The sequence below is a fragment of the Gymnogyps californianus genome, chromosome 4 (assembly GCF_018139145.2).
Source record: "Gymnogyps californianus isolate 813 chromosome 4, ASM1813914v2, whole genome shotgun sequence".
Taxonomy (NCBI): Eukaryota; Metazoa; Chordata; class Aves; order Accipitriformes; family Cathartidae; genus Gymnogyps; species Gymnogyps californianus.
Window position 1 is genome coordinate 32,115,032 of NC_059474.1, and position 23,634 is coordinate 32,138,665.

Below are 23,634 nucleotides of genomic sequence, written 5' to 3' on the forward strand. Positions count from 1 at the left end.
ATAAATGCAATGCTGATGTGCAAGAACATAACAGATTTGATTCCAAGTGTCAGTAAGTCTGAACTGCAGTGAAGAAATAGTAGTGCAAAGCATGGGTTGCCCCTCCTTTCTGAGGGGTTTGGGAATCGACTTGCCCAGGCCCTAATGCAAACAGGATGTCAAAGAGCCCAGACTGCAGTTTTTAGATTCCCTACCACAGTAACATTCCCATAAGTGACCAGAAATGATAATTCCCTCAGCTTTTTTTGCTCATGCAGAAAAGATGCCAGATATGTTCACAGGTCTGAGCTGATCTTGAAGGATTTTGACCTCTTAGCCCGTTAGATTATAGGCAGACATAACTGTAATGCATTAGACTGTAACACATTTAAGCATGATACCTTTAAATATAAGTACACTCTTGCTCACACTTTTCTACTGAACTACTTGAATATTGGCAACTTCAGGTATGATCATTAGCTTATTGTGATTTTTTTCTTACAGAGAAGAAGTTTCCTATTCTCAAACACAAGAGGCTTGAATAAAATGAGAAAAATGAAAACACTCTGGATTTTGCAAAACAAACAGAGACTATCTTCCAGGGAGGCTATGCAATGTTCCGTATTTTTTCCTCCCAGTTGGGTCCACTTGAAGAAATAAGTAACATGCCAAGAGGAACCATAGCACTCCAGTATAACAGACTTAATGCTCTTGAACCCACATGCCTCCTATGGTGGTACACATGCAGTTGTGATGTTATGTTGTGTCAGTAATTATGTAGCTGGCTGAAAATGGGATACGATTCTTATGAATACCAGCACTTAATATACAAATAAATTGTTGCATGTGTGAATATAAAATGAGGAATTCCTGACATGAAACTTACAGTTCAAGGGATTAATCTAAAAATCTTCCAAACATCTTAAATCTATTAAGAGCTGAATTTTTCCTCTGTTATTGTAAAATCAATTCTTTTTAGGACTAAGTGGAAATTTTTTAACATTTCTAAAAGTATCCCCATCCACTACAATTTCCATTAAAACTTCGTTCCCACAGAAAAATGTCAACATTTCGTCTACCATATCTTATAAATATTTAGAATACATCTGTACAAGATGAAAAGCTTTTTCCTTTTTTTTTTTTTTTGTAAAGATGAAAAGTCTGTATGTTCAATTATGAAATGTTCTAATCGGCACAACTGCCAGACATGGTTTAAGTGCCTGATGTCCCCTGCCCAGTGCCCTTCATTTACAAGAGCGAGGCAGTAGATGGCAGCATACAGTGAAAAAATGTACTTAACATTAGCAATAGTACAATTAACAATGTTACTGCTGAAGAAGTCATAAACTTTTGCTTCTGTTTATAAAAAACAGTTACCGTACATAACCAGACTGATACAGTGTTGAAGACGGTGTCAGCAACTCTACAGAAAGGAGAAAAACATGAGAAAAAAACTGTATATAAGCATAGCTGCTATAAATGAGTTGCAAGAAGAGACAGAAATGTAAATGCACAACTTGAAGTCTTGCAAAGACTCAGAAGTCTTCATGCTTAGCACTTCGCAAGCTGGGTATTTATTTAGATTCCCAATATTGTGTTGTGATCGAACTTGGAAACAAAAGTGGACAGCCTAATACATGTATTTCCTGGGTCATACTGCAGCTATATAAAATGGCAAACCTTTTATTGCACTGTGAATTTACATACACTTTGGTCACTCAGGAATCAATACTGAGGGACAGAAAAAGAGAGAGACTGTCCCTGACCACAGCAGCACTGTCAAAGATGTCATAACTGGATTCAGTGGTTTTGGTTCAAATTCTGGGAGTAGCTTACTGTCATTGCAAAAACAGTGCTGACCTTTAAGATTTATGGTGCTTAAAAGATTTCATAGAACAAAAAGCAGCTCTGCCATTTGCAGCTTGCTGCTTCTTTCATTTAAGAAAAAGTAAAATACACTTGGGGTTAACATAGGAAGTTATACTTAAAACAGAATACACATTCCTTTGGGGAACAAGCAAGAGTCAAAGAAAAATTTTGAGAGGTTCATGTAAGAAACACAGCATAATCCTGCTGTTATCTACTACATGATTGGCAAATGTAGCTTCATGGTAATTTACATGTGGAAAAAACCTTTTTTGTAGGGTGAAATAACAGGCTGTTAGAATTCAAATGAAAATGTGATTGTGTTAAAATTTACTTTCATAATTAATTGTCTTACCCTATCTTCTAAACCACTTTTTTTTAAACATAGATATGAAAGACAATACTAGCTTAATCAACATAGTCAGATCCTGAGAAGTCTTTTCTCATCTTCTATTTGTAAAAATTCTCAAGTTTTAAAGAAACCATATTTTAATTAATGCTGCATAGTAAGAGCCTTTCTCCCTAATGCTTAGCAGAATAACTTCCGGTTTTGCCTGAATGAGACACCATAATATCAGCAAAATTTAGAAAAGTGATATGAGGACTTTAATAAATAAATAAGTAAATATAAAATAAAGGTATGATTCAGTGACCAAAATCTATCATCTTTCAAGTGGCATGACCCACTGTGAAAAATTTGTCTGCACAAATTCATTGACATATTCTGTGTGTGTTTGCACACCTCATAGTTCATTGAATTTACTATAAAACATAATGCAGTGGGAAATGTAAACATTTCAAACAGTTGCTGCCTTGATAATTCTTCTTTATGAATATTTAATTCTGAAATCAAGGTTTCCTTGTACCTACCATAAATTTTAGCTTCTTTCATAAGTTAAAAACCAGTATAGTAAATTAGCAAGAAACTTGAACTCTATTTCTTAATCTACAAATCTTTAAATTATTCTTCACAGAATGATTTGGCTTTCTCTAAATAACTGAAATTTTAAAATATAATAGGAATCGCAAGCATATGTGAAAGGCTAAATTATTTTAGTACGTACAAATGAACAGTTTGCAAAACCGTCATCTAAATAATACAACCTTTTGTCCCATTCCAGTAACAAGATTTGTGAAAGTGGACTCCTGAGCTCATCCAGGGCTTCACTGAAATCAGTAGCTGCACCTGAATGCCATTCTAGTGCACAGCCAGACCAGGTCATTTTGTACTTGCAAGCATAACTGGTGCCTAAAATCACTTTGAGAAATGAATGCATTTTAAATGAATCATTACAGCCAATCTGAAAAACAATCTTCTCCTAGATACCAGCTATGCTGGTGATAATAGATTTCTGATTACCTTTGCACAGCATGATTAAGGCTAAGTTGGACACTGTTGAAGCAAGAGGGATAGGACTGCCAAGAAAAGCAGCAGAAAATAATCACAGCTGGGTTTTTTCACCTGAACAGAAAATAGATAGGCTTTGCAGAGCAGATGTTCAAGGACAAAAATTTGGCCACAACTTTTAAGCCTTAGTTGCTATTGTCCTTTAGCCAATTTTTTATATTTAGGAAAAAAAAAAAAGACAATGATAATTGATTCAAGCTTTCCTTAACTAGTTAGCTTTTAACTGGGTGCTGGAGAAGGCTATTGTAACTTACCTTTTGTTATTAAAATATGTTTTAAATTCTGTAGCCATATATTTTTTTAATAACAATCAAGCCAAATTTAAAAATAAATTGTTTATGGTCTTTATTGTTGAACAATGTTATAAGAGTCCAGATGTGTGGCATTAGTTTGTAGAAGGTAATGACATGTAGAATATTTACATTCCTTGCTCTCCAAATCCAGACCAGACACTCCCATTTTCCAGTGTTTCTCATGACCATTGGGGCAAAAGCCTGTTGATTTCATATTTTTTTAAGCTGATTTCAACTCTCATGTGATTAATGCTTGCCAAGTGTATATCCTCAAGTGTTAATATTAAAAAATCATTGTCTATTTTGGAGACTGGTGAATAAAAACCCAGAACATAGAGATGTGCCAATTATAGAAGCATGAACATTCTTTACTCTGTAAACATAAGTAATATAAAGACGCCCCAAACATTTCGTACTATCCAATCCTAAATTATGTGGGAAATGTACCTGTTTAATCATGTGAATCCTTATTTCACAAGGATTGTTCATTTGTACACCTTGCCAAACATGTACATTTTGAATTAGTTGTTATACCGTGGATCTCTATTGATCACGTTATGCTATTTTACCCTGACCATGAAATATAATGGTGGCATCCTAAATTTAGGATGAAGGTTATTCAGCTGTATACTTCTTATAAGCCCAAAATACCACGTACATCTGCATATCAAAGGCTTTCATGCTGCACCCTGCAGAATCGTAGAAAAACCTTTCTATAGAAATACCTTTCTGTAATGCTCTGGGGAGAATCCTGTTCTTCCTTGTCATGCCTGTATTCAGTAAGGAGTACTCTGTGTGTGTGCACATGTGTATGCTTATATATATGTGTACTGTGCACAGGCATTCACACTGACAAGAATGGATTTGACTATCCATAAGTGAATTTTTATGAAATTTTAAATAACTTGTGTAAGTAAATACACCCCCCCCCAATTTTCTTTAAAAGAGTATCTACTATTAATTTGCAAAGAAAATTATAACTGATACTGAATTTTAAATACAATCCTGAATACCTCTGCTACTGGAAATCTTGTTTAACATTTCATAAAATCTGCCCCTGAAAATTTGAAATGTCCTGCTTTTCCATAAACCAATGCATGAATCATTTCCACTAGGATTATCGAACCAAATTCTGCTTATGGATATTCCAGCACATCATGACATTGTTAGGAATTTTTTGTTTTAAATCCATATAAAGCTGAATTAACATGAATGGACATAGTTTGTCTATACACAAATTTCCTACCTGTAAGATAAGATCTTGCATAGTTGATATCTTTTACAAGATCTTTATCAGGGACTAGATTTTAACCCCTATCTCCCTGCCTTATTATTCCCACACCCCAGTCTACACATGATGATGTGTTTTAATTGTACAGTCTGATTTTGATGCAGTCAACAGTTTGCTATAGTTTGTTTAGAAATACCACATATCATTCCATAATGTAACTAATTGCAGTTGTACTCCTGTTTACATATTATTAATAAACACAACAAAATAAGCTGTCCTTGGAGACTAAGCATCTGGAATCCTTGAAGATCTGCAGTTGCAAACACCAAAAAGGAATTAAAATCTTTGAAACAGTCCACTACCATTAAAAAGTAACTTGCTGAGTTTCCAGTGCAGAATAAACTGATTTCTACACCAGCTACTCTGACACAAAAAAAGAAACTATGAGAACAGTCTCCCTTACAGATAGAACACCACACTATGAGGATTTTCACAGGAGAGCTCTACATGGAAATCATCTGTACAGAGACATCCCTGATGTCTGTTCTGGGCAGTGTTTCAAGGACATGCCATTCAATATACCATTTAAAAAAATTCATCCTGAGTAGAGCCCACACTAAACATGACAAGAAGAATATGAGAACTTCTTTTCTACTAGTATGCGTTTGCAGTCAAGCACCTATCAGCAGACTATCTAGCCATGCAGACCAGATGAACAACAGGGGTAGAGATACACAAGGGTAAGAACGAACGGTTATTTTCTCCTAGTGTTTTCCAGGAAAACTTATGCTTTCAAATAAAGTTTGACTGCAGGTAGGGAGGCAGCTGAAGTTCTGAACGGTTGAAGCCACAGCACACATTAGCACTCAGTTTGTGGCTCAGAAGGGTACACGGTCAAAACAATCTGAAAGCTCAAAGTCAAAAGGAATAAAAAAAATATCTGAGAGGATCTTGTTTTTCCCAATTTGCAGGAGATCTACACTCAAGCAAAAATGATCCACTTTTTTGTACTTATCAAACCTACTATGATAAAAATGAAAATATGATCTTTGTCTGAACATACCTACTAAAAAGAGCCCATCCCCAAATCCTGTTATAGAGCATTGTGAGTTGCAGCCTGCAAAACTTTAGGAAAGAGAGTTGAGTTTGGAGAAAATTTAGCTTCACTTATAAAAACTTTTTAAAAAAGGGGACTCTGTATTGTACCCGTACAACCCACACATCAGCGGAGATTTTCTGAATATTTACAGTTACTCTACAAAGTAAAAAAAGGATCTCTCCAAAATAATATGCATTAAAAATTATATAATAAAGCAATATTCGCAGATATGTTCAGTAGGATATATCCATCACAGCAAAAGTCAAATAAATACTTATTAAAAGTGAATTAACACATAATATCTAACAACAAAGGAAGTGACCCACAGTTCTGCAAAGCCAGGTGTTAAGAGTTTCCCAAATATTAGTAGAGAAATCTAAATTTAAAAGGGATGTTTAATACCTTAGAGAGTGTCTGTGCTCTTCTCAGGATCTGGCAAAATGGGATATCACCTTCTAGCATAACATATGTACTTATTTGAGAATTTGTGCTGTGTTGTATGCAATGACAGAGTGCAGAGCTCTCTATTTGCTATAGTTATGCATTGATGATAAATTACAAGTGAATTTATTTTTGTACAAGTGAACAATCCTAAATGTAAATGTTTATTAGAACTTTTGTTACTGCCTCAATCGAAGGCATTAGTTAACTTGCTATTATTGCAGTGCAGTAAATGACAGTTGGCCTCTATTTTACTTTTTATAAACTTGTTATAAACATCTATATTTTTGTTAACCACACTTTATATTTTAATATTTTTATCCCAGATTTTCTGCTGGTCTGGTTACCAGCACTGGTTGAATTTGTGAACAGATGGAGCAGGAGTTATGCTAAGACTTTTCAGTCTAGGCAAAGTTTAAAAGAGTCTAGATTTCTGTGCTTCTTGAGGGAGTGGAAACAGCAAGGGCAAGAGGGAACAGAAAGTATGTCAGGAGTTTCTAGGACGTCCAAGCTTTTCTGCACGTGCTGATGGCTGAAGCATTATGAAGAAGGATTCTTCAGTAGTTGGACAATGGCAAAAGAAAGTACCATGCTCCTGATAGCTATATGTATCTATGAATGGATACAGAAGGAGGCTCCTTGCCATATCTGAGCTCTCAGACCTGCCCTTCCTCACCAGCTAGTGTGCACTGGCACCTGCAGGAAAGGGTCTGCCTGCTCAGAGGCTTCCCTCCAATCAGTGTGTGAAACCACTTCCCAAATTTGGCCTTAGAATGACAGTCTCCCTTCAGTAGGGTAATACCTCTGCTTGCAGTACACACCAGTTTAGCCTCTCAAGAGGACTAGGGTGACCGGGTTTGGGCATCATAAATCAGGCTACGTGATTCAACCATCTTTTTCTCTGGCTGCATCCTCCATGAGATTTAGGAAATGTTCCAAGTGCTACCACTTCAGGAAACCTTATCTTCCTAACTAAAATGGAATAGCTCCTTTAATTTATTTTCTCACATAAAACCTCAGCTTATTACAATCATCACCTGATAATAGTGTGTTTCTAAATTGAAACTTCTGGGATTGTTTGCCACTCAAATGGCACCTTGAGACAACCTGCATTATTAGTCTTTTTTTTTGCACTGTCACACACATAGTCTTGCACAATCCATGTAATGAATAGTATAAAATATTTCACTTCCGACCTGATATCATGAGTGATGTTAAGAAAATACAATCTTTGTACTCACCCCAGCCTTTGGTTTAGCTCCAGAGCTGGCTACCGAACAGGGAGATGCTAGTTCAGGAGCGTGGATGTTAGGAGACAAGTTTGTTTGTGAGTGACTTACTGAAGCAACATCCACTCCACTTTCAGAACCAGATTCAACATCCTGTAAAAAAATGTTGCAAGTCTTTTTAGTAAATGTGAATATGAAATAAAAATCTAGTTCTTCTAAATAATGGAAGTATTTAGACAGGCTCACTCAAATATATATGCTTAATTCTCTGTATAAGAGTAATTCCCCTTATTCTTTTCCATTACCTACACATTCACTTGCTGTCCTTTTCAGTGTGGTGGTTTGCATTAGCTGCTGTTCTGAAATTATAAATCACCACTAACATCAAAGCTATAATTCCCCTAAATGTTAGAATGCAAGGTAAGAAAAATCAGTTCAGGGCTGCAGAAGTCTGACATTTTTCTCTGATGTTCAGTATTTCCTGTGTGCTCCCACCTTCTGTCTCCGGCAGCACTGCAAGCTCAGTGAACATCTGTAAACCATTACACAGCTGAAATGACATCACCATCCAGCAGTTTATACAATGCAGAGGTACAGCTCCCTAGTTTTTTGGAATCGGCAGACACTTATCAGCCAAATGCTATTTCTGGTTATAATGCCCTTACTTTTAATGACACTGATTACATTCCTTTTTTGAGAATAAAAAGAAGAAGAAACATAATATGTTTTATTGTTGAGGAAGTAAAAATACAGCGCATGCTTGATTTACTGCGTAGAGTGAGGGCAGAGGATTATACTGCTTGCAGATAAATTGTGACACGTCTGGCAAAGAGCTGGCTATGTGTAGAACCAGCTATATACTGTCAGGATTATTAGCTGAGGTGCAGCCTGTGTGAATACAGCTACACAGTACACAGAAAAAACCCTGAACTATTAACCCCAGCCAACTCTGTGCAGACAAAGCCTCAGTTTCCTAATACCAAGGTTCTAGAATAGGTGAAATATGGGGCAGAGACATCTCAGGGGTTCTGCTCCTGACCTCAAAAGAAATGGCAACCTTTTGATTCATTAATTCCAGTTAAGCCTCTGGTCTGCCAAACTGAAGCTGTCAATTAGACAGGTGCCTCTACACCAAGTACACAAATATGCTGTTTTCTGAAAAGGGTTAAAAATTAGAGACAAAGCTGCACTCTAGGCAGGACGATGCATTTGAGTCAGATATTTCGTGCCAGTGAGTCCTCTACAATGTGAAGCATTGGGAAATGCAGCAGAGCCATGGAAATGCCTCTGTAGAAGTCAGCTTGGGTACAGCTGCTCTTAGAAGCTTCTGCTTAGCAGAGCCATGCTGCCACAGTGCAGAACCATGCTCCCTGCCCTGTTACCCATGTTTTTGCATCACTTTCAAATGCTTCATTACTATAAAGTCAATATGAGACTGAACGCACTGCATAAATGTCCTGAAAACCAAATCTTTTGATTGTCTGATTCATAATACTCAAAGGCTCAAAAATTCATAGAAAATCAGTGTATATAAATAGCATATATACCATGTTTGATGCAAAGCTGTCTTTCTGGAGGACTGCTTTGCAGTATGGAAACAGGTACCACCTCTGATTACCATGCAGGCTTACTTACACAGATTGCCTCAACTCCCTTTATTGCTGTAAGAAATTAGCTAAAATGCTGGCATAGATTGGTGAGATACAGAGAACAGATGTTAACATCGTATTTCAGCTTTCCTGTGCCATCAGTGCTCAAGGAGATATTGCGAGAACATTGATACCCAGGGGGAAAATGCTTAACTATTAAAAGTGTAAATATGTAATTATCTTATGTCCTTTAAAAATGATATATTGTATAATCTTCAGCTGACCAAACCCACTGAAACTTAAATACAGGTACTCTCACCTACAGACCACTCATTTGACTATATAGCAATAATGAAGTCTGGCTTTAATAGGAAAACCCCCTCATTATTTAAAAGAAAATACCACTAACAAAAACAAATGACCTGAAGCCTAGAGATCTTGGGGCAGTATTTCTCAGGTTTCTTAAATTGAAAAACAGCTGCAGCACATGTGGGTGAAATTAACAGGAAGCCTTCACGAGAACACCTTGGGTCAGCCATTTCATGTTCTTCATAGTTACACACGTAAACATTTTTCAGAAAAAAAGAATACATCAATCATGTTTTCGAGCTGTCCAGTTTCCCTTCGGACTACACTCCGCAAAGAATTCTCGCATTTAAATAAATAAAACAATTAAAGAAATTTAAATAATTAAAGCGCCCGGTTCTGCCCGGAATCTTATTTTGAATGACAGAGGATTTCGTAAGTGTGTCTCTGCCAATGGACCCTCCCACTGGCAGAAAAACAAGACCTGTAGCTCAGACTTATTTTCAGTTCTAACTATTTAATGTCAAATGACACATACACATACGTTCTGAGACTGGTGTGATCCTGACTCTGTGCTGACTCTGCATTTACAGTAAGTGATAGTTAGAGAGTCAGACATTTTCTAAATCTTGTTGATCTCCCTTTCTTTCACCTGGGAGCTCTGAAGCTCTCTTTTATGAAATGATGCCAAAAGGAAATAACGGAAGCCAATATTACTGCCTTCAAACATACATACATACAAACAAAAATCCAAGACAAATTCTTTACAAAAAGAGCTTTAGTTCTGAAACCAAGGATCTGACAAATGTGAGGACTGAAAGAAAAAAAAAGGTGAAGTAAAACCAGATTCTACTTGGAATAATAAGAAAGATTAAGCAAACTGGCTTACAGGTATATGCCTCCGTTTGTATGTCGGGGTGCTGGATGGGGAAGAGCCTGCACTGAGAGCATTTTCAATATCCTGGTCAAGCTGGTCCAGTTTCATAATTAACAGCACCATTGAATCCAGTCGTGATCGATCCCGATCTTCTGTTATTTCCTAAGGAACAGAACATACAATTGCTAAATCTGAAATGGCATTACTTGGAAAAAATAAGCTTAAATTAAGAAAGCTCTGTTTCTTAATTTGGCATGAAAGTACATTGAATAATAAGCAGAAAAATCTCTTTTTTGGGAAAAATACTGTTTTGTGTAATCAATTCACCGAGCATTGACTTACTTCTGGGAAAACATTTTATATTAATATTTAATATACATCCATTATAGCAATTACATTTTAAAAAAAGCACAATTGTTTGGTACAAATACATCATTACCATTTCCTTGATACACATACTCTTTAAAGAGCTACTGATTCTAAACACTTCTCCAAATATCCACCCCAAAATTAATTAATTTAATTGGACAAATACAAATGATGAAGGTTAATGTAAGATCAAAATGGGAGAGAAGGAAGTTCAAAGAAGCCATTTTCCAGCTGAGGATAACCACAACTACTTTTCCTTGTGGAACTCATCAGCGTAACTATGTTTTGTCAATTCTTGGCAGAGATTTCTGTCTTGGTTGGAAATTCTTCATATACATGAGACATGTTAACATTATAGTAAACACAGCATCATAGGTCCTCTGACTGGAAAGAGAGAAGGATAAGGGGTATTCACATCATAGGCTTAAACACCTAGTTTATACAGCTTATTTCCCTATACTCCATTTGTAGCAAATGGAGACAGAGAAGATCCTCAAAAGAGCAACTCAAAGCAAGATCTTCAGTTATGTGGACTAAATAATGCTTTCAAGGAGTTCCTCCTTCTCTTTCCCCTTTATATAGAGAATTAACACAAAAGTTAAACCAACTAGCCTGCCTCAACATTCAGGAATATGAAAGCCCCCACTGGTTCCTGTATGGATTTTCACAATAGGAAGTTAGAAAATAGGAAGTTCCATTAACTCACATAAAATAATATTTTTATAAATCCTTCTCAAGAAATGGGAACAAAGATGTTATAATTACTTCATTGTGTCCAAGAAATAGGTAATATAAATGCCCAAATCAGGCTTTTTTGATAGTCATTAAACTGTTTTTCAGGCTATACAGTGACTTCTCTAGTTAGTTAAGATTCTATTAGCGGGTTTTTTATAGACCGCTTCAAAGACATTGCAAAACATGAATTAAATAATTCCTGCTAGAATTAAAGGAACTGTATAGATAAAATAGTCATATAAAACATGGTCTTTATGTGAAGACAGAGGTGAAAAAGGTTACTTAACTGAATCTTAGAGAAGCAGAAATACTAACCTGTCAGTCCGTAGCAGAGTTATGAACAATATTCATAGCAAAGACTAAACCCAGGAAAACTGTGTATTTCATTTTTTATTACTACATGATATTTTGGATTGGGTTGCTGAAAAAGCTGATGAATTTGCAGGACTTCCTGATGAACCTGATCTGAGTTTAGAATGACCCTGAGAGAATATTACCTCAAAACAACATAGCAATCAGTAAAATGGGTTAAGTTTCACTTTCTTTCAAACTGAAAACACAATGTCCCAAACGATTCATTGAAACTCCATGCATCTTCATTTTAAGTGATGTTAAAATGATGTCTGAAGTTTGCAAGTGTCAGAACAGTTATTTCATCTAATCTGCATGGGTGCAGAAAGCCCAATGGAGCAAATAAGGGTCTGCCAACAGAGGAGACATGACCTCCTTTGTGGCATGGGGCTACTTTTGCCATGGTGGGTGAGACTTCAGCCAGTTTACCCATCCAGAGGGGGCCAGTGCTGCTACCAAAACTAGCCTTCTACACAGTACCCTAACTGTGTATTTATTTCTATTAGTTTTGCTTGGAAATATACCACTGGAAAGGCTAATCAACCTAAAATTTACACTTGACTTAAAACCCGAAAGTTAATTGCCACACCACAACAAAATGAGTGGTGGTGACTGGATGGGGTTTTTTAGTTTGCCTGGGTTTTTTTCTGGGTTTTTTTTCAGACTAGAGAGGTAACAGGCATTTTACATGAAGACAAAAAAAAAAAATCTGGAATTTTCCCCAAGCAAATTGTTTGACTTAACCCGCCAAAAAAGTATAAACTTGCTCTGCGTGTAGCAGATTGAGAATTCTGGAGAAGAATCTGCTGAAATGAAGAGGTGGCAAAATATTGCTCAAAATGATATTCAGGCTTGACACAACATACTGGCTTTGCAGGCAAACACTGCTTTCAGAAAACAATAATATTATCAGTATGGAATTTAGCTATTCTGTTCAGAAGTCCTAGCAATGGTTTGTGGTTCTGACTACTGTTCACATCAACCTTGTAATGAGAAGTTTTAATATTTTAACTATAGTTTCTATTTTTACAATTTACTGAATAACACAATAATCACCTTCTGTTTGGCCAGGGCACTATTAAATTGTATACATGACAGCCTAAACATTGCCAAAAATTTAACACATACAAATAAAAAAGGCTAATCTTGAGTTGGTAATTCAACACAACACACTAAATAAGTATTATTATAAGATTAGTTTATGTTTAGACAGTTTTAGCCTTGATATTATCTAATATATTTCCAAGAGCTTTATAGTCTGTTTGTCTTTTTTGTATCTCCCTTGTGTGTATATTCTGAGATTTTATTACTGAAGTGTGATATGATCTAAAGCCAGTAAGATGTTAGCAATTCATTTGTTTTCTTTTGAAAACACAGTATTTCCTTTGCATGCAGTCTTTCACATTTTTCCCCACTGATAGCTAGTTACCTTCCAAATTAGAATGCAAAAATATAAATTAAAATTATAGGCTCACACAGAAATCCTACCTTTACAATTGTGAAGTCAAAACTTGGCCTTTAGAAGGTGCCTGGTCAAAGACTGCCCTTACAACCTTAATTTCTGGCTTTAGGCATTTGCATCGGGCAATTCAGGAATGTATCACAAACATATACAGTAGGTCAAACTTGAGATGTTATTTGTCTGGAGATTTTATTTTTAACATGTCTCCACACAAAGAGGAAATACTTTAGGTCATGAACTGGAAAAAACAATATTTCTTTTAATTTGTATCCTCACTAGTGTGATAAAGGAGCCAGTTAAATTTGAATATATTCGTATGTTTAGAACAGAAAGCATTGTAACTGTTCCCAGAATGAAGGATGCTTGAATTACTCCTAAATTAAGTACTAAACCCCCAAAGTTATGGTCATATTAAAAGAAATCCAAATGTTTTTACAAGGAAAACGGTTCACAAGCCCTGTTGCTATCGTCAGCAAACAATGCTAATGAAATGAAAACATTTTTGAGAACATGGTTGCAGATGAGATTCAGCCACTTTTTTAGACACTTGTCATTTTGGAGCTTATATTGTTATTGAAAAGAATAACACTATTTTTTTCCCCTATATACTCTTATGTCTTCAAGTGCTTGTTTGTCTTTTTACTACTAAGCTGCTTTGTACTTGCATTTACTAACTGAGGTTGTTTATTAACATGATGTCCCTATAGCACTTTGCATGGAGAACACCTGGCAATTTCCAAATCTAATGTTCTTTGTGCATAATGTTATATTTTTTATTTTGAACGTTTGAGGAATAAACAACAAACACTGTACAAAGGCAGCATTATTCAGAGTATTTCTAAAAAGTACCTCCCCCTTTTTTTTTTTAAGGTTGTAAGAGTTTTATACCCACATTATTAGTACGTTACAATGATTTTAACCTACTCAAACAAAAGAAACCAGTTAAGGAGTACAACACGAGTTAAGGTTGGATTTAATATATCCATTTTGTCTTATCAGGGCATGGCAAAACAACTAAAGCAGATATCCTTCACTTCCTTGCTCTCTTAAACCCTATATTTCTCTAAGTGTATTTTTCCCCTTGTCCTGTAGCCACAGTTTTACATCACACACACACAGACACTTTTCTTTCTACTGTAGCCCCTTTTCCCACATATCTCTTTCAGCTGAGTAGAGCTGAAGCAAAGGGTACCTTTTGAAAAGAAGTATGTACTGTTAAGAGTAAAACCTATTTTAATTTTCACAGCAAAAATTTTGTACCGAAGTAGTTAACACACAAAACTAACTTTGTGCTCTCCCTTAATACCCTCAGGGGGATTGAATCACTCCTACCTTCCCTGTAAGTGCTCCCTTTCAAAGCATCTGCTGGTTTCCAGACCAGAGCAGACCCCTATTAGTGCCGCTGGGGTCCCCTGTGGTTAAGGAGGGGAAAGGATGTCCTGCTCCAAGCAGCGCCCTGTTAGGGCCATCAGGGCACCACCAGCCTCGCTCCTCCCTGACGCTCTTGTGTCAAGATGTTCGTAATTTCTTTGAAAAGGAGACCTTGGTTTTTAGAGGCAAGCCTATTGCACAAATAACAAGGTGAGCTTGATTATCCACCAAAGAAAGGGATCTTTTATGGAAAGAGTTGGCTGAGTTTTGTCTGGTATTCTTGATCTGCAGCCAGCTGGACTAACTTAAAATCTTGTATTAATGCTATGTATTTCAGATGGCATTAAATTACTCATTTTTGTCTTTCCTTGCTAAAAAATACCCTTTTTGAAAAATAGAAAGTTATTAAATCACTGATTTTATGTTGCGAAGGTTTTCATCTGAACTGAAAACAAACAAAAGATAATACAAAATATCCTATTATGGGATTAATCTGTTAATTTTTACTAGCAGGTGTATAAATCAGATGTGTAATTTTCATCCTTCTACATTGCAGTGTACAGTTCACAAATTTTGGAAAATACCTAAGAATTTTAGCTTTCTCTAAATTTTACACTCCACGGTACCATATTAGAGTCCTATTCTTCATCATATTGGAGGGATTGCAGGTGGAGAACATTAAATCACAATGAAAAAGCTAAAGCACTCCATTCCTTTTTGCCATAAGACACAAGGCCTAGACACCAGCAAAAATCACAGTAAGATTACTATTATAAATCATATTTTGAACTAATATTTAGAATAGACTGAAAATGGAACAAATAACATAAGCATACACTGGTGTACACATGCACAGGTGAGGAGACATGCTCATGCACGCAACTATCCCTACACATTCATGCAGGTTTTTGGGAAAGTAGCTTTTCTTCTAATTTTGCTTACAAGAACTTTAGATAGCTGACTCAGTTTTTCCAAATATAAAGTATTCAATAGCACTGGTTTACATGCGCTTTTTAATTCCTGTTAAACCCACAAATAAGTTATGTTTGCAAAAGTTAAGTCTTCAGAGGCACTTGATTGCAATATAATGTCGTAATCGTGATTTTCACTACTGTATCCTTAAGAGAAATGTAATAAATACAATTACATCAGAAAGTCAACCTCTGAATAACATATTCTCTTAACAAAACACATGCTTTTTATACTTCCAGACAAAAAGTATGGCTCCTTCTGTGGAGCATAGTGCTTGCAGGGATAGTGCTGCACTCCCTGGGGAAAAGAGGAAAACGTGTTGGAAAATGACAGAGAGCATAAAATCCAAATATACCCAAGCTGGTAAGTTCCAGGAACTGGAAGATTTCAGGAGTAGAAGTGAGGGGAAGCTTATCCATTTCCCTAACTTTTCACAAGATCTTTCAAACTCACGTGCTATTCACAGATAAGGTCTCCTGAATTTAACTTGATTTCCACTGCAGAACCTTGGCATCTTTCACGTTCAAAGCTAATTTAATCTAAACAAAAGCATTCCTCTTTAGTAACTTCCTTTCTACAGCTGTTTTTGCCTAAACACATACTCAGCTTGTAGGCTGTACTCTATTTTAGTTCAGGCAGTTTTCCATGTTTCATGTCAGCCAAGTAAACTATCTAGCAGAGATGTTATTTTAATAATGAAATTTAGCAATTCACTATTGATGAAATGGAAAATCACTCAAAAACCTTGAGGCAAAACAATCTGAGGAATCATTATTACATGGCTGTGTTAACTCAGCAGGGACAGCAGGCAGTAGTTACTGATGAAGTGGTTGCTCTTGAAACACAACAGCTCTGTAGTAAGAAACTAGGTCAATCAGGGTCACTTTCTAGCTAATTTCATATTAGCATGGGTAGATATTAATGGAAAACATAGACTTCTCAGACTGTCATTACTGCATTAACATCATACCAATTTTCCTGCGGTACTAATGCAAATAATAATTGGTGGCACTAATTCAGGTAATCAACAGAAGCAAAACCAAACATAAAATTAACAACTCTAAATGGTATATCTTGTCCAATGTAGAAGATAATTATCTTGCACTTACAATACAATTTCATAAACTACAGATGATGAGTGAAATCGAGGTCTCTGTCTTTGGAGTTACACTTGTTTATCGTAGCCAGTCTGATGACACCCAACTCCCAGTAATCATTCCTGATTCAGGATCATGTCAGGCTTATGACTATGAAAATTTGCCAAAATCAAATCCCACAGAGGCACAGAGCACAACATGAACATAATCTGTCTTCACTGGGTGGAAAAAAATATAATTAAGCATAAAATCATTAATCATGCTCTTTCCAGCATAAACAATATTCAATTACTTTCCAATTTCCTTCTTCTTCATATTTTGTAAATTAGCATTATACTCATTCTACAAGTCACCTTTATGACTACACTTTTATGGCTATGACTTACAAAGTAAGCAAAAAGCAAGTTTTTACCTTTACTGGACCCCATTTCTGTTTGCTATGAGGGGAAAGACTTCTGCTTTGTGGAGAATGTTATGACAGTAATCTAAGCACTAATTATCAGACTGGAAAAATACTGTAATTAAATAGAACTGTGATTAAACAGAATGTGAGTGATAGATGACTGATGCTGCAATTTTTATATTGTTGCAAAACTACCTCAGATCTAGTAATTCTGTGCAAAATCGACAAGAAAATACTTCAGTGAACTTCTTATCGCTTTCCTATTATGCTATAAATCAGAGTCAAACAAGGCAAAATAGTGACTCTATTTTAATCATCAGAAATGAAATCAGCATCAGCGACATGAAATTTAGCTTCGATACACATCTGTTGGCATGTGTTTTACCAATACACAAATAAGTGAATCTATTTGTGTAGTTATATTTTATATGCCTACTTTATAGATTGGTGGAAAGGGAGCTGTTTTGGTTTGGTTTTTTTTAGTTTTGCAGTTAAATCAGATGGAGGGTTTGCCCTTCAGGAGATCTGTTCTGGTCTTTGTGGTTTTGTTTAAGCCTAATTTTCAGGCTTTTTGATTTATCAAACTGAATATTCAAAGTAAATCAAGAGAGAAGAATTGATGGCAATGATCACTCACAGAGGTCCTCATATCTATTGAAATCAAATGAATTAAGAATCATTTTTGTGAGACTGTGGAAAGTCCAAACTCCAAATTGTATCATCTGAAAGGAACAGCATGTGAGAAAATGTAAGTAAATTGATCACAAATCATTGAGTCTCTTTGAATTTGTCTATTACTATCTTTTTTATTTTATAATATTTAAAAATGTTATATCACAATTTTATTATCCGTATAACAGTTAAAAATACAAAGACTTTCTGAGGATTTAAATTTCCATAATATTAGAAACTAATTTCTCTGGGCAATAAAACTGATCATTTGGAAATCAACATGTGAACTGTGACAAGTTTTTTGGACTCCAACTGTTCACATTCACCCAATTTGGAAGGGCCTGAGAATGAGAGTTACAGGTGTCTAGATGCCAATGTGACACAAACACTTAGGACACTCCATTCTTAAAAGAAAATTTGGACTTAGGGAAATATAACTGAATATATGACAGACACAAAAGATTTCACGTATTTGGCCCATTAGTATACTTCATAACTTACTTGTGATTTGTTCCTCCTTAAGATATGAGACACTCCTGGAAACACAAAAGTGAGGATAATTATGAGCCAGCAATGCAACCTCATAGCAAAAAAAGACCAACGGGATCTAGGCTGCACTAGGAAGAATGTTGCCAGCAGGAGGGGATCCTTCCCCTCTATTCAGCCCTGGTGAGACACATCTGGATTCAGTGCTGGGTCCAGTCCTGGACTCCCCAGTACAAGAGAGACATGGACATACTGGAGCAAGTCCGGTGAAGATGATTAAGGGTTTGGAGCATCTTTCATAGGAGGAGAGGCTGAGAAAGCTGGAACTGTTTAGCCTGGAGAAGAGAAAGGCTCAGGAGGGATCTGTCTGATGAGTGAGTAAGAAGACAGAGCCAGGCACTTCTTAGTGGTACCCAGAGACAGGACAAGACACAATGGGAAGAAACCAAGACACAAGAAATTCCATTTAGACCGAAGAAAATAAAAACTTTACTGTGAGGGTGACTGAGCAGTGGAATAGGTTGCCCAGAGAGGTTATGGAGTCTCCATCATGGAGATATTAAAAATCTGACTGGACACAGTCCTGGACAACCTGCTCTGACTCTGCTTGGACTAGACGATCTCAAGAGGTGTCTTCCAAACTCAACCATTCTGTGACTCTGTGATAGTTTTTAACACTTCTTGCAATATGCTTTTTAAAGAGGACACAAACGATGTTATAGTGAGAACCAGTGTGGTATTTAGGACACTTTGCTTAAGCCATTTTCTCCACCTGTCATCCCCTTGCCTCAATTTCTTCACCCTTTGTCAGTCTTAAGATTTGAAACAAACAAAGAATAGGTACGTGGACAGAACAAAATAAGGCTTATCAAAGGTTAATTTGTTGGATAGGACTTCAGAGGTCTCTAGACCAAAGTTCTCCTCAAGTAGGGCCAGCTGTGAGATCAGACCAAGCTGTTCAGGGCTTGATTCAGTCAGGGTATGGAAACTCCCAAGGATAGGGAATGCACAACTTCTGTGGGCAGCCTGCTCTCATCCTTGACTGTCCTCATGGGAAAAAAACTTTTCTCTGAAGAGATCATCTAATGCATTTCAAACCTGGAAGTAAGGAATTGTTTACAAATGGAAAGTAAACTAATACTTTCAGTTTTACACTGCACTGAAGACACTGCAAAGAGGATGGGGGAAGAGGAATAAATATAAAACCTAGTTTGTCCTCCAGTTTACCAATGAAAACATAGAAACCAGGTAATGGCTACTACTTATATGAAGTCTATTAGTGACACTCTACCGCACGATACCTTGCTAATAATACCGTAATCAATTTGCCTATTATTTGTATGCATGGGGGGAAGAGTCTCCACTGAGTGTTTCAAGTCCAGTTAACAGGTTGCAGAATATTTCCTATATTTGCTTTTCTTTGCAAGCGAAATGTTTGTGCAAAGCTAGGAGGCATTATGGAAGAAATGTGCTGTTATACAAAAATTATAACAAATCCTCATATGAGGGGAGCAGGTTTAGCTGATTACTTAACCTTGTAAATCTTGCCATGAGGGCTTAGCTTGAAGACATCCAAGTTATCATTCATCTGGGGTTTTTTGGTAAAAATATAAATATTTAACTGCTTCTGCCTTTTACTTCAGTTTTATATTACTCTTTTGAGTCCTGTGGGTTTATTTATATTTCTATGTATTTACAAGTCACATAAACACACACACATGCATGCATGCACTCTGATTTGTTCAGTGAAGAGGCTTTGTTCATTGATGATAGGTATAAAGTTGGCATTTTCTAAATGCAGAAGTAATTATTACAAGTTTACCCAGAGAGACTAATTAAAAAAATAGATTGGGTTGACTCCTTACCAAGAATTGCCTGATAATTTTTATATATCGAATGACAAAACGTAGGAACCTTTTGTAATAGCCTGCAACTCACTGAAATAAGCCCAGTGCTTATGGCTTCTGAGAAACTGGTCATTTGTTTAGATATCTAGCTAGAGACAGAAGAATCTGCATTTGTCATTCTGTTTTTGGTAAACTTGCTCAAGTTAGCAGTTTACATGAGAGATTCACTAGACTTGTCTGCAAAACACAGTTTCCAATCCCTCTCATGTCTGGAGGAGGCCGTTAAGAAGAGAAAGAGAATCAAGGAATGCTGAGATAGGGTGCATTCAGCAAAGAGTATTTTCTTCCCTTTTCCCCTGAAGCATGACCAGATTATGGACACCTCTGTAAAGAGGCAACAAAGAAAACGTGGAACTTCAGAGTTGATGGTGGAAAGAATGAGGTGGGGGATTCAATGTGGAGAGAAGAGCTCAAGTTCTTGTACGGAAAGCTATACGATACAGACAGGTATATACCAACCATACTGAATCTCAGGGAGTCCAAGCAACCCTGTGTCTGAAAGAACACCCAGGATCAAGGACCAAAAGTGTGAAACCAGATGCATAAGACCTACTTTAAATGAGTCACCAGTTAATCTGCTCTACTGCAGAAGGCACCTACTTCATTTGTGCAGTGAGGAAAGTATCACAGCACCACATGAGTATCAAAATCCATAAACCACTCTCCAGCTTCTTCCAGGTGAGAAATAGAAATGACTGTCTTAGATGGTTAAAATGCTAACCTATTAAATTAAGAGTTAAATTAAGAATGCAGGTTGAAAGAGGTGAGGCGATGTGATGTGATGTGTGGTGCTCTATGTGTGATGTGACAAGACCTGGTTACAGTCTTATTGTCAAGATGGGCAAAACGGAAGACATAATTTGGGGTTGTTTTTTTTTCTTTGTTGTGCTATTCAGCAGCACTGAAGTGCAGCACTGCAGATCAGATAATAATGCTTATAGAAAAATGAAGGAACTAATAAGTACCACTAAGGTGAAAATGGTATTAAAAAGGTAAGGCAATGGCTAGCAGAGTGGGAAATATTAATGCTAATCCAAATAGGACACTTTTGTGGTACAGAAAACAACAAAAATGCAAAAGTGGAGTTATCTTCTGCAAATGTAGAAGAGCAAACTTCACAGAAGTTTGGCAATACACAAAATTTTCCTGTACGGTTAATATTCTGTCCCTGCATAGTCCACCCTTCCATGCAAAGCTATTTGGAAATCTCTTTTAAATATTTTGATGTTACTTCTGGTGCGTTTCATCAGAAAAAAATGCACTAACTGAAGATTTTTAAAGTCATGCAAGTGACCTGAGAGAATTGTTTAAAGATTTTCTTAGGCTTACTGTTGTGGCAGATGTAGCAATGGATGATGAAGGCTATTGCAAACTTCCAGAAGTTATGGCAGTGTCATGTTTTTCTTGTGCAGACGTTTCATGAAAAATAGAGGAGGGAAGCTGAGAATTTAAACTCTTCTCTAATAAGACTGAATTTGTTTAGAAACTGTGAACTTCAAAATAGCACTGTTTCTTTCAGAGGCAGAAAGTTCTCTGCAACAAAAACACTGGAACAGATTCTCAGAACGCTACTTATGTTTGCATGTGACTTGCATGACACGATTGATTTAGTTGTCAGTATATAGAGAAAAACATTTGTAAAAGTGAATGACCTTTTTACTGCAGGGCTTAACGTAAAAACCCCCAAAATCGTTATAACAGTGAAGGTGTTTATAGCACATGCATCTCCAAGAACAAGAGCTTGAATAGGGAGACCAGTGTCTCTTCCTACAACTAAGGACAATGTTCAGAAAAAGTTGTGGTCAAACGCTATTTGAAAGTCCCAAAGCTCAAAGATCTACTTGCTTGCCTCCCAGTTTTGCCCACCACATTGCTGCAAGACTGGTGCTTTGCTGTAAATCCAAGTATTCTGCATAGCTTCTCTATATTTACTATCTGAAGACTGATTGTTAGCTATATAAGTACACTTGATTTTGCCTCTAGCAATCAGCTGAGCTTTTTGGCTACACTTCTCCATGGATTGTGTAGACTGCTCATTTCTTTCTTGCAAAGATTCCTTTCAATACCAAGACAAACTCTAATGGATGCTCACTACTGTACAGTAAATCCACTACTAAACCTTACAGTGGTCAATGATTTAAAATATATTTTCACCTTACATGATATTAATAACAGTTTAGTATTTCAAGATTCAAGTGTGATCAGGACTCAGTTATTTAATAACTTTGTACTTTGTTCTGTTTATAGTTGTACTCCAAACTTAGTTTTAAAAAATAGATATCTAAATCATGATCTGATACAGGTCATGGTTTCATGGTTACTTTAATTTTCCCAAAATTCACAGTTCTACTACAAGTTGCTGTTCCCTCATCTACTCTCCCAGGCCGCCCTTCACCTCCCCTTGTGCCAGCACTAGTTTCCAGTAGTGAGCTAGTGCAGATCCAGCTGAACATGGTCCCTGGGAAAGGGGTAGTGCTGAGCAGGGTCAGTTCCCTAGTCTGGTTCTCCGTGCAGCCATGCAAATGTCAGTGCTGGCCAAGGAAGGCCAAACAAAGGCAGGACAAAAAGCTGTACCAATATTTCTTTTTTTCACAAGAGCCTGGATTTGTGTTGGTGCAAAGTGACCACATAACTGTAACCTTGTTTTTACAGGCGAGGTTATGCTGATTTTACAGACATCGTAGGGTCTGGGGGCTTCTCAAATGTTTTTCTTCAGGACATCACTACAAAGAAGTTAAGGGAGTCTGCACATTTGTAACTTAGTTGGTGAGGGTCTGAAAGAGAGGCGTATTGTCAAAAGAGAGCAGTCAACTGCTGCCCCGTGGCCCTCAATTCACCCATGTATCCTTCTTTAGCTTTGCCAATCTATGCAGCTGATGAAATGCCAGAGATATTTTTTTTATGTCACAAGTTTGTAGGAGAACATGATAGCATGAGAAAATCCATTGCTAATTTTTTATATTCAGTGAAAGGAGTCAGTAAAGTAAGTGTATTGTTTTCTTGGAAAAGAGCTCATTCTTTCCCATGTGAAAATTGGATTGTCCCGGTGACAATTACTTTCTTATTAAATTACTTCTGCACAGTAAGATTTAAACTAAAGGTAGTTTTGTATCACAATCCACAGCACATTGATATTTATGAGAACTGTTATTGGTGACTGAGGAGATGGTGGTAAAAATCTTGATCTTGAAAGAGGATAAAATTTGTATTTGTGAATAAGACTGAACCAAAGTTAGAGTTCAGGCTTGGGTTAAGACCCAACACCCTTGAATTTTCAGAACTAGTCTCAGCAAAAGTGTTTCAACAAAAGGGTTACAACATTAGATATTCATATCAGACTTCTTAGCTTAACTACGTGGAAGCCTAGTCACAGGCAAATCAAACCCCCCAAACTGGGTTTGGGATCAAATATGTGGGGAGTGGAAATATTGATCAAGGGAACTGTGATTCCTTTTCAGCCTCATGAAGAACGATTCTAGATAGCTTGACAA

General features: G+C 36.6%; 1 protein-coding gene across 1 annotated transcript in view; it reads right to left on the bottom strand.

The window, feature by feature from the left end:
- The window catches only part of DLC1 (DLC1 Rho GTPase activating protein), a 235,260-nt gene that overhangs the window by 165,357 nt on the left and 46,269 nt on the right, over positions 1-23,634 (bottom strand). The window contains exons 3-4 of the mRNA XM_050895583.1: positions 10,331-10,480; positions 7,559-7,699 (exon numbers count right to left, since the gene is read on the bottom strand). Coding sequence (XP_050751540.1) covers positions 7,559-7,699; positions 10,331-10,480 — 291 coding nt within the window. The remainder of the gene's footprint in view (positions 1-7,558; positions 7,700-10,330; positions 10,481-23,634) is intronic.